Here is a 15,959-nt window from a genome sequence, read left to right on the forward strand (position 1 = left end):
TTTTGGGGAGGAAATAGATAGTGGCCATTTTGGGTGAGATGTCTGAAGATATTTGTATTCGTCATTATCAATTAAGTTTGATTTAAACCAATTTTCCAATTTCTGGTCAAGTTCCTCTTTTAGCTTAGGCATTGGGTTGGTTTTCAATTTTTCATAATATTCCCGGTTCCGGAGTTGAGAATGTGCTTCTCGCATGTATGTTTCCTTGTCTAGGATGATCACATTTCCACCCTTATCTGCCATTTTAATTTCGATGGTGCCATCTTTCTGTAGGTTGTTCAAAGCCTGTCGTTCTACCCTTGTCAAGTTGTCTTTTTTGTGAGGGATTTTCAGTTGGTAGAGATCCTTTACTACGCATTCATGGAAAAAGTCAATTTTGTTTCCTGGTGGCAGTTGCGGATAGAATTTGGATTTGGGTTTCATGTTGGAGATGCCAGCTCCTAATTGGACACAATATGCTTGCACTTCACTCCCGCTTTGCAGCGGATCTTGGCTCAATTCCATTAGGTTCACAAAGTGTTCAGCTTCTTGTAATGGTATACCCATAGTTGGTTGGGGTATGGTTCTTCTCCAATTGGCCATATTGGGTTTGTTGATAAAGAGTTTTGCCAGTTTTATTTTTCTGATATATTTGTACAGATCCACCCGTGTCTCCGCCAGGTTCATTCCACTCGTCGGACAAAAATTCATACCACGTTTTAGTAGATTGGGTTCCAAATCATCTAGTTTTTTAGAGGATAAATTGATTACTTAAAGTTCTTGATTTTCCATTATGGTTTCATCATCCATAATTAGTGATTCCATTTCTTCCGCATGTTCCTTGTCATGGTTCCCACGCGGGTTTCGCCAGTATTTTTTGCTGCACTTGTGCCTGCCTCTTCTGGTTTGTTTTGTGGCGCATTTCCCCGTCCTCTTCCCTTTCCCCTTTGATAAGGAGCCTTTTGGGGACCCATTGATTTCTCCCAGTTCTTTTGATGGAACGCCAATTTCATTTCGTCTAAAAAAGAGACCCTTGCTCTTTTTTTTTGTAAAATTTTTTTTATTGCAGGGTTACATACGTAAAAAATCAATCCAGTTACAACCATTTTTCTCATAGTCTTTTCGAACTCGTTTCCAAGCATAGTTATGTACACAGCCATTGAGCCCACATTCCGGAGGCCGGGCGGCGGTACTCGTTGGTTCGTTATACTCCCAGGTGTGCTGGCTCGTGTAGCGATTGATTGGGTCTTCCGCACACTGCTTTATATCTTTTTCTTACTCACCCCCCCATCCCCACTATTGGTCGTCTAACTATGTCAGTATCCCTGTTGTTGTACTGCCCCCTCCCCCCCCCCCCCCATGTGTCTACGCCTATGCCTGGTGCTGGAATATGTAGTCGTGGTGTTGGGCAAAGGAGTTTTATGCACTTCCCTGTGTGTGTGTGTGTCTGGTGCTAGTGTTGGGTCAATAGTGTGTGTCAGTGGGGTTAATGGGTCCTCAATCTCTTCCCCCTCTAGTTCCTCCTTTGTGCTGTCCCTCAGAGCCTGAACCAATATTACCCACGCCATCGCTGCATCCTGCGCTTTTCCATCCGAACTTCGGCGAGCTAGTTGGTATCTAATCGTGCTCTCAGCCGTTGCCCACTTCAAGAATTCGTTCAGCCACCTCTTGTGTGTCGGCCCTGATTTCGATTTCCACCCCTTGGTCAGTTCCCGTTTGGCTATAAGCAGGCCCATGTCTATGAATTTGCTTGTAAGCTTGTTTTTGCGTGTGTGTGTGGGAACCAGTGTAGAATTGTGACTGCACTGTCGTACTGTAGCTCCCTGTCCATCACTGTATTCAGTGTGTCTCCTATCTCTCTCCAATATTCCTGTATGTGGGGACAATCCCTTAGCATATGGAGTAGGTCCGCCTCTAGTAGGTTTCATCTGGGGGCATGCTGCGTCTGCCACTCCAAAATATGTTGCTATTTTGCTCGGGGTTAAGTAGGCTCTGTGGAGGATGTACAGGTGAATGAGTTGGAAGCGCGCATTTCTGGTGCTTTTCCTAGCTCTACGCACCAGTTGGGACCACGTTGTGTCAGGGATTTCCTTCTGTAGGTCCGCTTCCCATTTAGTTTTAAGTGATGTGAGGGGTTGTATGTTTTCGGATGACATTCTGGCGTAGAGGCACGTGACTGCCTTGAACGTCCCCGCCGCCATCATCGTGTATTGGCACGCCAGAGTTGTCTTCGGTTCGATCAGCCCCTCCCCCAGTGTGCTTGTATGGCTCTCACCACTGCCGCATGTGTTAAGTAATCGCCCCTTGGGAGGCCGTAGCGCTCCTGAAGGGTCTGGTACGGTACTAGCACTCCGTCATCATAGAGGTCCCCTATCATTTGTAAGCCTGCCTCCTCCCATCTCTGTAGCCCCGACCAGTCTCCACCATGCGGTAGCGCCGTCACCATGCCCAATAGGATTTCGGGCGCATACGGGTGCGCAAGCCCAGCTCGTTTTTGCGATCTGTTCCAGCACAATCGAAGCGTTCGTTCTTCTAGAGATAGTCCTCTAATCACCAGTTTTTGTTGCAGGGTAATGTATGCCAGGATATGGCGAGGAACACCGGTTTCCCTCTCCTGCTCCGGACCTCGGTAGGAAGAGGCTCTTGCTACTCTTTGTTCGTCTTCTCCTCCACTCATACTTGGCTCAGTCGATGCAAGGGAGGATAGGGAGGACATGCTTCCCATGGTTAACATGCTTCCAGAATCATTTTGTCTAAATTTCTCATATTTTCTTGCGTATGTAAAAATACGCCCTTCTTCGTAATCCTCTTTGTCCCGTTGGAACTTCGATTGTTTCCTCAAACGTACACTTTCTTCATGCTTTTCATTGTATAGTTCCAGGTCTTCCTTGAATTTTTCCATTTCCGGGTTTAAATCCAATGTGGCCAATTCTTTTTCCATGTCTTTAAGTTGTTTTGTCGTTCTCTCCAGTGCAATCTCAATGTGTTTTACCAGGATTTGCATTAGGCCCAATGAAGAATTTAAAATGAATTCTCCCCATTCACTTAACAGTTCATTACTGGTGTCTTGATGACTAGGCATCAAACTGATGCGTAAGCCTCGAGGCACCCGCTTGACTTCCAGATATTTCTTTAGAGCCGCAACTTCCCACCATTTATTTATTTCTTTTTTAGAAAGTTTTTCCCATGTCCGTAGTTTATTTTTCAGGTCAGTTTTGCGAACACCACCACTAGCTCCTGTGGCTATTAATTCTTCCTCAAAGCATGATTGTATCAAAGTATTTCTTGATGCCTCTCTCTTATCCATGGTGAGCTGGTGTGTTTTATTATTTTAGCTGATTTTTAATCAAAATGCGTTAACATTTGTATTGGAGACGTTTCTTGTGGTAATCGTGATACCCAACTCAATTTGTGTCCAAATTCGAACCACATACGGCGCTCATGTGTGATTTATTCTTTTAGGCAAAGTTCCTCAAGTCTTTATTTCACTCGTGACTTTTCACACCATATGGCACAATTATTTGAGACCAGCCGACCGCAGGATATCCTGACGATATATTGTATACAATTTTTGTGTCACGAAGGAAAAAGAGGTAGCTTACCAGCTCGAGGGTACTCCGGTTGACGTGCTCCCTCCGGAACCGCTGCCTCCAGATCATAATGAGATGCTTCTACAAATGATCTCAATGTGTTTGGAGCAAAATGTCTTTATGTTTGGGACAGAGATCTATCGGCAATGTAAAGGCACAGCGATGGGCTTTTCCTTTAGTCCATCATACGCTTGCTTGACAATGGGACACTGGGAAAAAACATGGGCTTGGAAATGTGAAAATGATGTGGCAGTATCAAAAACCATAGCATGGCTGAGATACATAGACGATCTCTTGTTGATTTTGGATGGAACAAATGAAGAATTTGAAGCATATTTTGAAATATTGAACAACTCAAATTTTGGTCTCAAGTTCACATACACAATTAGCGAGTCAAAAGTGATTTTCCTGGACACAGAAATCTTCATTGAGAATAATGTGATACAAACAACGTTACATCGCAAAAGCACTGCGACAAACGCAGTACTACATGCTCAAAGCTTTCATCAATCGAGTTTAACTCAAAACATTCCATATGGTGAATTCTTGAGGATAAAAAAAATCTGCTCAAAAGAAGAAGATTGGATAAAGAATCAAAGACTGCCTAGCAAAAGATTCATAAAACGGAAATACAATCCTGCGATAATTCAATCTGCTCTGAATCGCTCCTCATCGGTAAAAAGAACAGATTTGTTAAAAGAAAAACCAAAACCAACAACGGATGATCACAAGATCCGATTTATAACAACTCACTCGACAGCAAATCAATCAATAACGCAAATCCTCAAGAAATATTGGCATATCCTACGAATGGATCCGAAAGTATCAGAAATTGTGGGAGACCATCCTAACATCACCTATCGTAGAGCCAAAAATCTTAAGGATAAATTGATTTACAGCCATTTTCAAGAACAAAAAAAACCAGAAGCATGGTACAAACCAAAGGGTTTCTACAACTGTTCGGGCTGTAAGGTTTGCTGCATAGCCAAAAACACAAAGGAACTGGAGATGGCCAACAAAAAAACATGGAAAATTGGCCAACTAATCAATTGCAAGACACAATTTGTCATTTATGTACTGGAATGCCCGTGTCGGCTGAAATACATCGGCAGCACCAAAAAAGAACTAAAAATGCGTATACTGGAACACGTACGGGCTACTATAAATAATGACAGAAGCAATGCCATGGCCAAACACATGGAGAAAGCACATAATGGCAATTGGAAGGAACTGAAGTTTTATGGCATTGAGAGTGTTGGATCAAACCAAAGGGGCGGTGATCGTGAAAAAATCATGAGGCAAAAGGAATCAAAGCACATAATGAGTTTCAGAACTTTGACCCCTTTTGGGCACAATCAGGATGAGGAATTACATTGACACCTTTAATCTCAAAATGAAGTACGAACGATACCTCTCTACAGACATTTTAATACACTTCACTATTATCATTTGTAACCTTTTGAACACATAAACTGTTTCTTTTCACTTTAAATTTTGAAAAATAACTTTATTCACATCAATTTGCAAGGGACACATATCGGACTGCCAATTGTTCATAATGATAAACTGACTTAACAAGGGATAAACAACCCACCGGAGGGTTGTATTGGACTATTGATGCATAAATAGCGAAAATATTGTGCAAACACTCTAAAAAAATATTAATCAAATTACTAAAGGCAACATGTATGAGAATGATATAGGCCTGTGGTTCATTGACAAGTAATTGAGAAATTTATTAATTCTTATCAGAGAATAATTAATTTTCACCCCTTGTGTAAACACCCACTGGAGGGAAAATATATAAAAATATGTTTTGGAATTAATTTGCTCAGTCAAACGATACATTAGAACAAAATATGGCCTTCCTTGTGTGTTGAAATTACAAGTCCCACAATTCCCGTGATGTAACAGGAAGTGATGTGTTAGAAACTAGGATGCACTTTTTATTTAAATCATTAAAAAAATGCTTTATTGGTTTTCCTGTAGGTGTTGCTGGCTGGCTGTTAACAATCTGGAATAAACCGAGTAATTTTGCAAACCTTTGTTGTGGATCGTAATTTGAAAATACCCGGGAGTGCTCTGAGAAACTAACTTCCCCGGGAAAAACGGACTTATATATATATATATATATATATATATTTATATATATGTACACACACATATATATATACACACACATACACATACATACATGTGGGGCACATATATGATTGTGTTTCCGGGGTTCCGCGCATGGGCGGGAATATTCTAGTGCTTATGACTTTGATGAGGATCCCCTGGAAGAGAAGCTCAGTTGGTAGCTGCAGTGAAATGTTGCATGCGGAGTGTGTCCTGGGAACATATCCTTCTCCTTCCTTGTTTTAAGTGAAGGGACTCTCTTCGACGAAGTTGTCGATGGTGATGTCTGTTGCCGAAGTGTCATTGATGGGTTAGGAAACAACGGACTGGCCTACTTTTTTTGTGGCCTGCTTAGTCGACAGTTTTTTAGTGGGCAATTGTGCCAGTATTGTTTAGACATGGAGTCTTTCACTGAAGGAGTCACCATCTGTCGTGCTGACGAAGTAGTTGTTAGTGCATTCATGCAGGAGTCACTCACTGAGTCACTGTTGATGCTGCAATTTTTGTCTTTTTTTGCCATAGGAGATGAAAGCAGAAGCATAAGTCAGAGGCTGTCTTTTTCTTTGCACTCTAATTACAAGATGGCCTGACAGATTCTTTCACAGACTTTTTTGTGATTTTCTTTCTAGGTATTCTTCAGAGGATGAATCTTTAGTCACCAATTTAGTTTTTAATGTCACGGCTGACTTTGGTTTCCTTCTGCTGCTTGTTTCTCTCTGGATATATGAGAGCTTATCTAAGATTCTTCCTTTGATGTTTAGCCGCCTTATTTTTATGAATCTACCTCGGAAGCCTCCAACCTAAAGATCATTGAGGGTTTTAACTGAAAATATCCTGCCGATCTCTGTCTTTAGGCCGATGATCTGGGCTGGGGCAATAAATTCACGTGTTGTGCAGATTTGTGAAAAACATAATATATCAATAGGAAAAAAAGAAAAGAAAAACATTCAGAGGCTCTCCCTTGATTTTTCCATGTACAGCCATTTTATTCTAAAGCAAAGGTAGTAGTGAGAAGAATCTACACATGCAACATCTGTGAGAGATTTTAACCCAATCTGACTCCATCTAGAAATGGCCTGGTTTTCAACAGTCCTTGCCGTAGATGGACATCACACAAGACAAAAAGATTGTTGTTGACGCAGGAATCTGTAGTCCTGTGAATACAAAAAAATCCAATATATATATATATACTAGCAGCCCGTCCCGACGTTGTCCATGTATGAAATAGAATGTATGTAATGTGTGTATTTGGCAAGGGCAATTTATTTTTAAATCTCGCGGTAGACAACATTTTTTGTTTCATTAGAATCGGGACGGAGAAGGCCCAGCTGCAGCCCTGGTTGATGTTAGCAGGCGCATGTAATTGGTGTAGTGATCCGCCGCCTGAGCCCGGCTACAGCCCTGGTTGATGTTAGCAGGCGCGTGTAATGTCGTTGAATGAGAGAGTTATCAGCCGCGGGTAAATCCGTTTAATGAGAGAGTTGAGTGACAGCGAGTAGGAGAGGCTGCAGTAATTGTCCCCACAGACACGCTCATTTGCATGTTCCCCCGCTTGAGGCCCAGATGCAGGCCTGTTTGATGTTAGCAGGCGCGTGTTCCCCCGCTTGAGGCCCAGCGGCAGCCCTGGTTGATGTTATGAGGCGGTGTAATTAGTGTACTGATCCGCCGCCTGAGCCCGGCTAGAGCCCTGGTTGATGGTAGCAGGCGCATGTAATTTTGTTGAATGAGAGAGTTCAGTAACAGCGCGCAGGAGAGGCTGCAGTAACGTTACTTACCATGCCTCCAGGTGAACGCGTTTGTCACGCCCCCAGCACACGGCCACAGCAGACGATCTTCTGATTAGTGTACAACCCACATGGCATGAAGGGCGGAACGTAGCACACGCCCCCAGTGTTTCTCACGCCCCCAGCGTGCTCCTTGATGCGGCGCAATTGCGTTCACATGGCATGAAGGCCGGACACACGCACCCAGCATTTCTCACGCCCCCAGCATGTCACACCCCCAGCGTGCCCCTTGATGCTGCGCAGCAACGTAATTGGCGCTTGTATGTACGACTCACATGGCAGGAAGGGCGGACACACGCCCCCAGCGTTTGTCACGCCCCCAGCACACGCCCACAGCCCACGATATGATGGCCGTACCACACGCCCCCAGCGTTAGTCACGCCCCCAGCCCACGCCCACAGCACAACGCAGACACTTCCACAAGGGACTACTTTGCTGGCACGGTTCTTTTACCTTTTAAATGTATATGGTGGCCGTCTGCATAGCCTATGTCCTTCTGCTGCAAATGCCCTTTCCAACGCTGTATTGGGTGTTGTGATTGGTGCTGTGGTTACTGAGATTACCCGCCTCAAAGGTTTGGGCTCTCTCTTTATAATATTAGTATGGATATCGGAGCCCTTCTAGCTAGTTAAGTCAGCAAATCAGTTCTCCTTGTTAAAAAAGAGGAGCTGGAAAGAATGCAGTCAGGAAATCAATCTCTAACTAAGAATTAGGATTTCAGTCTTTTCACTGCATCCCTACTCTGCATATTCCTTCCATCTGTAAATTACTTTTGCAGCCACAGAGAATGTGGGATGGCACAAGGAGGGAGCACAAGCCAGAGGCTTTGGGGGATGGTGCACGATTGAGGATCGATCTGAGGCTGCAGGGATGGACTGGGAATGAGCTGTAATGTGCTACAGGAGGGTGAAAATTAATGTTGTTAAAGATAATGTGAGGCATATGAAGAGGCGGAAACTTTGTTGTAGGATAAGCAAAATATTTATTTCCTCCATCCCTGATTGATGCCATAATAGCAGTTCTCTAGCCTCTTCTGTGCGTCGGACGCCCCCCCGGCCGTCTGACGTCGCGGTGGGCGTGTGAACCGGACAGCTGGGAGCAGTCCGACTTGCGCATGCCTGGAATTCGCCCGCACAGCGGGAAAATGTGTGCCTGTATCGAAGCAGTTAAAATTATAACTGAAGCCCTCACTTTTCAACCATCAATAACATGTGGAGTTTCTCAAAGTGTCTGGGAATACATCCTGCATTCAGACAACTCGCACATTATTCTCACTGCTCACCCTTCACTTTCACGCTCACCCTGCATTCACAACATTCAACCTCCTCTTACCCTTCATTTCCATGAGCACACTGCTCACCCTGCATTCACATGACACTACTTGCCTGTCACTCTCAGTTCTCACCCAACACTATCTCAAGCACAGCACTCACCATGCATGCACTCCTCCCACTGTTAGCCGTCACCTGCACCTAAACACATCTGGGCACATTACTCACCCTGCGCTCACTGTTCTCACACTACACTCACACAGGCATTTCGCTCACTCAGAACTCACATAGCCACTTCATTCATACTGCATTCACACCACTCAAAGAGGCACATCACTCACCATGGCCTCACACCACTCACCCAGCACTCACACTGGCCCGCCTAGCGTGCACTCACACAGGCACACCATTTACCAGTCCATCATGCAGCTCATACACACACATATATATATACACACACACACACACACACACACACACATATATACACGCACACCCATCCACACACACATATACATATATATATATATATATATATATACACACACACACACACACACATGCACACATATGCCAGGTATCATCCTCCAGAGACTCCGAGTGGCCCGACAACTTATGCCAATGTCTCCTGCCGGACTGCAAAGATCTACAAAGCTTGTCCCCACATGGCCTTCAGAGCCATGACCTCGAATCATGGACACCTCTAGACACCAAAGGGAAACCCAAACATGTGTAACACATGCACACAGCCAAGTATACATAATGGTGAAACTGAACTGAAAAACCAGTTCAAAACACTTTATATTATTGAAAAAGGTACCAGACCTAAAAACAAAGCAACTTAGGTGCTGTACCAAACGTATAATAACCACAGGTAACCTGGAATTAGGATAATGACTGAAAACAGCCTTAACTGTTTCAGACACTGCCTATCAGATGGACGCCCTATCTAGATGTCATGGACACTGTGAAAGGACTGATGCTCTCTGTGTTATAATGGACTGATGAGATTTGTAATTTTGTTTCTATCAAAATCACGTTTATTTCTTGGATCAATGCTTTTTTCCCTTTGTTTTGGGATATGTAAGCATTTTTGTGGAGCTTTTCTGGGCTGTTGTGAGTTTTATATTATAATAGACAGCGAAGAAGGAAAAGCATAACCTGAAGCCTCCGGTCCTGACATAGAATTGCATAATGAACTCATCCCAGACGTTTCTCGCCTCAAACGCATCTTGACACAGTTTCGTCAGTTTCTGCTCCTCAGTGCTGAAGCTAATGGACACCATGGAAAATTCGATGGGCAATATGAAAAATTTAAATGAAGTGGGCTAGTGATTAAAGTCTAAACATGGTATGTAAGACACTGCTGTATTGCATATGTAATGTAACTGCTATACTGTACACTCTTCAACACAAGTTTTCTCCAATTGGAATAAAAACTTTAAAAAAAACATTCACAATGAACATGCGTTCTACGCTACTTCGGTGTACACATGGTAAAACTCGTCCTCATATCACACCCATTACGTAGAAACAAGTCCTACCTGATGGTGAAGTAAAAATGGAATCAAGGTAAAAATACTGATCTCATGTTACGAGAAAACAAGCGGCGTGTCTAGAGAAATAATGTCCCGGTCATAGGAAGACTGACCCAGGAAAGGTGGAAAGAATGGGGTGGGGGGGAGGAGTCAAGAGTGGCAACATGCCCCCATACATATTGCTTCACAATGTACCTTGTTTATTTGGCTGATTGTCTTACATTCTAAACAAAAATAACACCGGACGTCAACTGACATTTCGTAAAACTAGTATAACAGAAAGATAAGTAAACAAACACAATGTGTATTATGAATACACTTACAGTCAGGATTCTGCTTCTATTTCTTTCTTTTTCGATTAATACCTTTGGAGACTTCATGGATTTACGCCAAAGATTCGCAAACACAAGTCAAGTTTGATGATCATTTTGAGAGTGGGCGTAGAGTAGTTCGAGGGGAACCATAAAAACTATTTCCAATCATAAGACTAGTGTAAATATGCAACTGAAACGCAGGTTTATGGACCTACTCCAGATCTGCACATACCCAAACTGTACTTTCATCGATCGATGTGTTTTTTTCCAAACACAAGAGCTCTCCCTGGCCATTTCTGACAATGAAGAAAAATTACTTTCAATCTCTGCACCTCATAGGCCTGACTCCTATCCACACTAAACATTGGTAACACATGGCCTATTACTATATATACTCACGCACACACTCAGCACATGTAACAATCACACACATATATCACATACATATGCACACACACATCTATGTATCTAAACAAGATGGGTAACCATGCAGTAAGGACAAATACAGCCTTCGAAGGGTTCAGGAAACGGAGCTGTTAATTTCACCAGAAAACCAAAATGGCAATAAAAGGGCATATTACTTGTTAACTTTTAAGGATTTTTTACGCTATGTTTATTTTTGGGGTTGCTACATTTCATGAATAAATTACTGATTTAACAACTGACAGTAGAAAAGTCAGTGAATGTATGAAAATACATAGTTGCAACGTTTACACATATTATGTATTTACCAAATTATTTCTAATTCAAATGGAAGAATATAATACGGACAAGGAATGTTTTCCATAATTTATTTTTTATGCATAATTTAGATAACCATGCCGCATTCTCTGTCTTCTATGCTACAAACTAGTAGGAACACTAAAAATGATAAAGCGTTGCAGAGTGGTCTAGGGTTTGTCATGATTGTGAGGAAATCCATACTGCACAGGAAAACATAACATATTTTAGAGATCCCTACTAACTAATGTTTTTTTTAACACTGCATTTAGGGCCAGTTTAGGAACTCCACCAAACCGCACTAAGTTGAAGTAATTTGTCAAAAAAGAAGTTAGACTCTGAACCATGATAAATACTTTTTTTCAGTACCTGTTTATTGGCTAGAATCATCACGGGCAGCGAAGGGTTGATGTCAGTCGCTTCAAATAGATATTGTTTAGCAAGTGGCAAGCGATCATGGTCTGCTGCATCAACAACAAAAATCAGCAAGTGTGCTTTAGGGAGGTACATATTCCAATATGAGCGTACATTTTCGCTGCCACCAACTGAGGAAAAAACACAAAAGGACAGTTAAACATCGGTAAAAAGACACTAGTTAGACAGTCAACAACATGGAATGCTTTATACACAAAAAAATAAAGGAAACTATTTAAAGGAAAGATCCTGTGACTTTGAATCCAGTCATTATTCATTCCAGGCTGTATCTGGGTAATAAAACCAAGACCTTCTAAACATATTTGCAAAGTGCATCTATATAACAAAATGCAGACCATCTTCAAGTGATAATGGGATAGTGAAAAAAAAAGTTTTCTGAAAATCATTGCTGGTGTAAGTTTCCATTTGGCATTCGGTTTTGCCCTCACCAAGTCAGCAGATACATCAAACTCCATCTGACAACTAACCCACATTCATTTCACTTCGCCTTCATTAACCAATAAGAAACCAGCCAATATTCAGAAATCTGTGTGAAAAAGTGACCCTTCCAAATCATTTAAGATGATTAGATACAGCTGCTGCTAAACAAGTGTCTATTATTACGTGATCATCTGGAGTGCTGCTACCAGTTTATAAAGGGGAACAGCCATCACAACGCGGATTTTACTCCGCCTACCATTATATCGCATGCGTTACAACGCATGCGATGTAACTATGCGTAGCCATGGCATGCGTGGTATTAGAATGCGATGTAATGACATACAACCGTTTATAAAATCTGTTTAGTCTGGAGCAATCCAGTCTGTGTCAACACATCATGCCCTTGTCAAAAGACATCTTTAATGGTCTCGGAGAAATACTTGTTGCTGCTCATCATTCTGGGGAAGCAATATAAAATCATTACCAGCCAACGTAAAGAGCATTATTCCGCAATAGGAATGGTTATTTCTGAATAGAGAAAGTTCAAGACTGTTGCCATTCTGCCCAGGAAGGGACGTCCCAGCAAATTCACCTGAAGATCGAACCGTATGATGCTCAGAGATTGAGAAAAAAAACACAAAAAAACCCGCAAAGCATTAGGATCTAAACTCCCCTCTCAATAAGGTAAGAGTTACAGGTCACACACCTTCCATCTTGCAAAGGCTGAACAATACCAACATTACTGCACTACCTAGGTTTATAAAACAGCACAGCAACGGACCAGAAGTCTTCTGAAATAAAGCCTACTGGACATATGATGCACTGTCAAGGTTATTCAATGTAAGCCTACCAGGCGGCACCTTTCCTTCAATGTTAAACAGGTACACTACATTTTGAACTATTGATGCTGCAATCCAATCTTGAAAGAAAACTTTGTGGCGTTTGGCAGTCTAAATTTCAGCAACATGTTGTCTTTTACAAGCTCCTAAAGGGTGCTGCAAATCAGATTGAAATATGAATATTGGCAACCTATGTGTGACAAATGTATAGATATTAAGTGTTCTACGATCCACACACAGTGTGTGTGTTTTTATATATACATGCATCACACAATCCACAGATTCGGCGAAGGCAATCCTGTCCCCACCACAGCAACTTAGACACGGACCAGAGGTAAGTGCAAGTTTCTTTATTTGTTGCGAACTGCCGCCATATCGTTTCGGCTCCTCCGAGCCTTGATCACATGACAACGTGGTTCTGGTTTTCTACAGTTTTTAAAGTGACCGTGCAACTTTCAAAGTGCATCTCATGACGTGTCCCGCCATAGACATAGACAAAATGTAGACAGTATATGTGCTTGTTGGTTGTTACAGCCGCCTGTTGCTTTACTGAAATTGTCTACAGCTTAATATCAAAATTGATTGACTCTCTTTGGCCTGGTTCACAAGCATGTGCAACTATCCGCAGATAAATGAATAGATAAAGTATATACAATAATATCAGTAAAATACTATGTCAACATAAAACAATTTGTTAAAATATGTAAATAAAATATATCTTAAACGTATATTGCCGTTTGTGCAAAAAATGCAATTGTGCAAATCAGGCATGTACATTTATGTCGGGTGACTGTATCTTGTAATCTGCCAATAGTAACATGGTCCAATGCCCCGTACTCTGGGCCCTCAATTGTCAGGGCATTGTGTGTCCTCTATTCAGTCATGTTGCTACATGCAACTCAACTGATCTATTTGGCCTCTTGCTGAATACCATGTAATCATGTTTGACTAGCAGTTCTGCTGTGATCTTGAATGGTCCACCTATTCATAGTGGATCTGGCGAGACCGTACTTCACAGTGACCTATCCAGTCGGACAGGTCAAGCATGTTTCACATAAAATATGTGTAAAGCCCTGGGTCACAGAAGCATATAGTAATACCCATATATGATGTCATTCTTGATTGCATATACAGTATATTTAATTGTGGGCTAAATCCAAAGTTTTGTTCATGTAATAGATATGAACAGACAATATACCCCAATACCTACTGGTCAACAAAAAGGGGAAGAAAGGTACAAACTAATGATTGTGAGAAGTTAGCCTGGCATAAGATGTTCACTATTCTAGTGGGCACCTTGCACCAGTCTAATCGACCCTTATTGATGGTGGTTGTAAGGTCAAGCTTATAGACAAGCTATACGAGTGGTAGCATGGACCAGCAGTCTTAGGCTAAGACTTCAGAGAGCATGTGAAGCAAGCTGTTTTACCAATTATAATCCCTTGAATACCAAATGAAAGGACACCACACAAGTTATATATCAAATATATATGTATTTATTTCTAACACAACCCCTATGCACTCTTTATGAGGTCAGAGATCGAAGTACATCACAAGTTACTCAATTAGCCTACGATAAGTTGCACAAATACAGTTATGCCCTAGGGGCCTCACAAACCATATACTAAAGAAGTGGTATAAGAACCACGTGAGAGTTAGTCAGTAGGCCTAGGGCCTGTACAATCGCTGGGGCTACACTTAACAACCAAAGGTTAGGAAGTAGGAGGCCCACGGCAGACGCATGCAGTGTCTAAACACAGTCGCGATTTACCATTGACTTATAATGGAGAACGAAGAAGTTACAAAGTTACTGTTTAAGGACACTTCCGGATGGACTACGATAAAACCCCTTTAAACTAGGAAACTTCGAGAGTCAAGACCCACGGGAGCACTGGAGTACTCGTGTTACCTCACCCAGGGAAACCAGGTACATAGGTGTCTTTTCGGGTCGGGTTTCGTCGTCATTTTCTATGGAGATCTGCAAAGAAGTGCTGCAGGCGACCAGAGGAAAAGTGTCTGGGTGGATGCAAGGGTGGATCGGTGAAGTGAAGAACCTGAAAGCGTAGGGGACAGAGTCTGGGTCACTAGCCAGTGACCAGGAAGGAACCAGTCAGTGAAGGTGAAGAAGGTGAGTTGGTCTCTTCAGCCACGAAGTCCATGAGGCATCGACTATGACCAGAAGCTGGATACGAGCTGTCCCACGATGGATCTAGTTGACTGCGGAGTCGGTATCCGGATTGGACCCAACAAGCCTTGGCAACCGCAACCCACGCAGGATGTCGAGATTGGCTCTGTTGCAGACCAGCAAGGTCGGTGGTGCTTCTCCTTTGAAGGGAAGCTGGAGCAAGCCTGGAGCAAACAGGAAAGAAGTTTAGTTCAAAAAGAAATTCTTTAGGGGGCTCACTAGCCAACGGGCAAGGAACCGGGAAGAAGCGTTGAGCTGAAATGCAAGAGTGGGCCCCACGCGGCATTCGTGGAGTGTGGAGGGCTGAGCTTCGGTGCAAATGGCGCACAGGTCTGGAGCTTCTCGTACCCCAATGCACAACTGCGAGGGTACCTAGGTCGTCGAGCAGTTAGCAAAATGCAGGATGTCCAGGGTGTCCGGTCCCACATCTCTCGTGTCCGCCATGGGTCTCAGCTTTGCTCTGGATGTGTGTCAGAGTTAGAGAAGTCTGAGAGTCCAGTTCCTGTGTCGCTGAGTCTTCGGGTTCCGGCAGGAGCGTCAACAAAGCAGACCGGCAAGTTACTGGTGGTGCCTGTTTGCACGGGGTGGTCACTCCTTGACCACAAGGGAGATGTCTTCCGTCTTCTAGTCAGGATAGAATGTCAAAGGTCCAAGAGTTCTGTATCAAAGTTTCTTTCCAGGATAATCTAAAGTCCTGGGGACACAGCTCCTATACTTATACTAAGCTAATGGGCTGGATTACCTGCCTAGGTCCCTCCTATGG

General features: G+C 42.8%; 1 protein-coding gene across 1 annotated transcript in view; it reads right to left on the reverse strand.

Annotated features, from left to right (window-relative positions):
- Nucleotides 1–15,959, reverse strand: part of LOC144818774 (uncharacterized) — a 476,510-nt gene that overhangs the window by 163,807 nt on the left and 296,744 nt on the right. The window contains exon 3 of the mRNA XM_078676513.1: nucleotides 11,687–11,862. Within this exon, the coding sequence (XP_078532639.1) occupies nucleotides 11,687–11,862 (176 nt within the window). The remainder of the gene's footprint in view (nucleotides 1–11,686; nucleotides 11,863–15,959) is intronic.

Source organism: Lissotriton helveticus, chromosome 2_1 (genome assembly GCF_964261635.1).
Source record: "Lissotriton helveticus chromosome 2_1, aLisHel1.1, whole genome shotgun sequence".
NCBI lineage: Eukaryota > Metazoa > Chordata > Amphibia > Caudata > Salamandridae > Lissotriton > Lissotriton helveticus.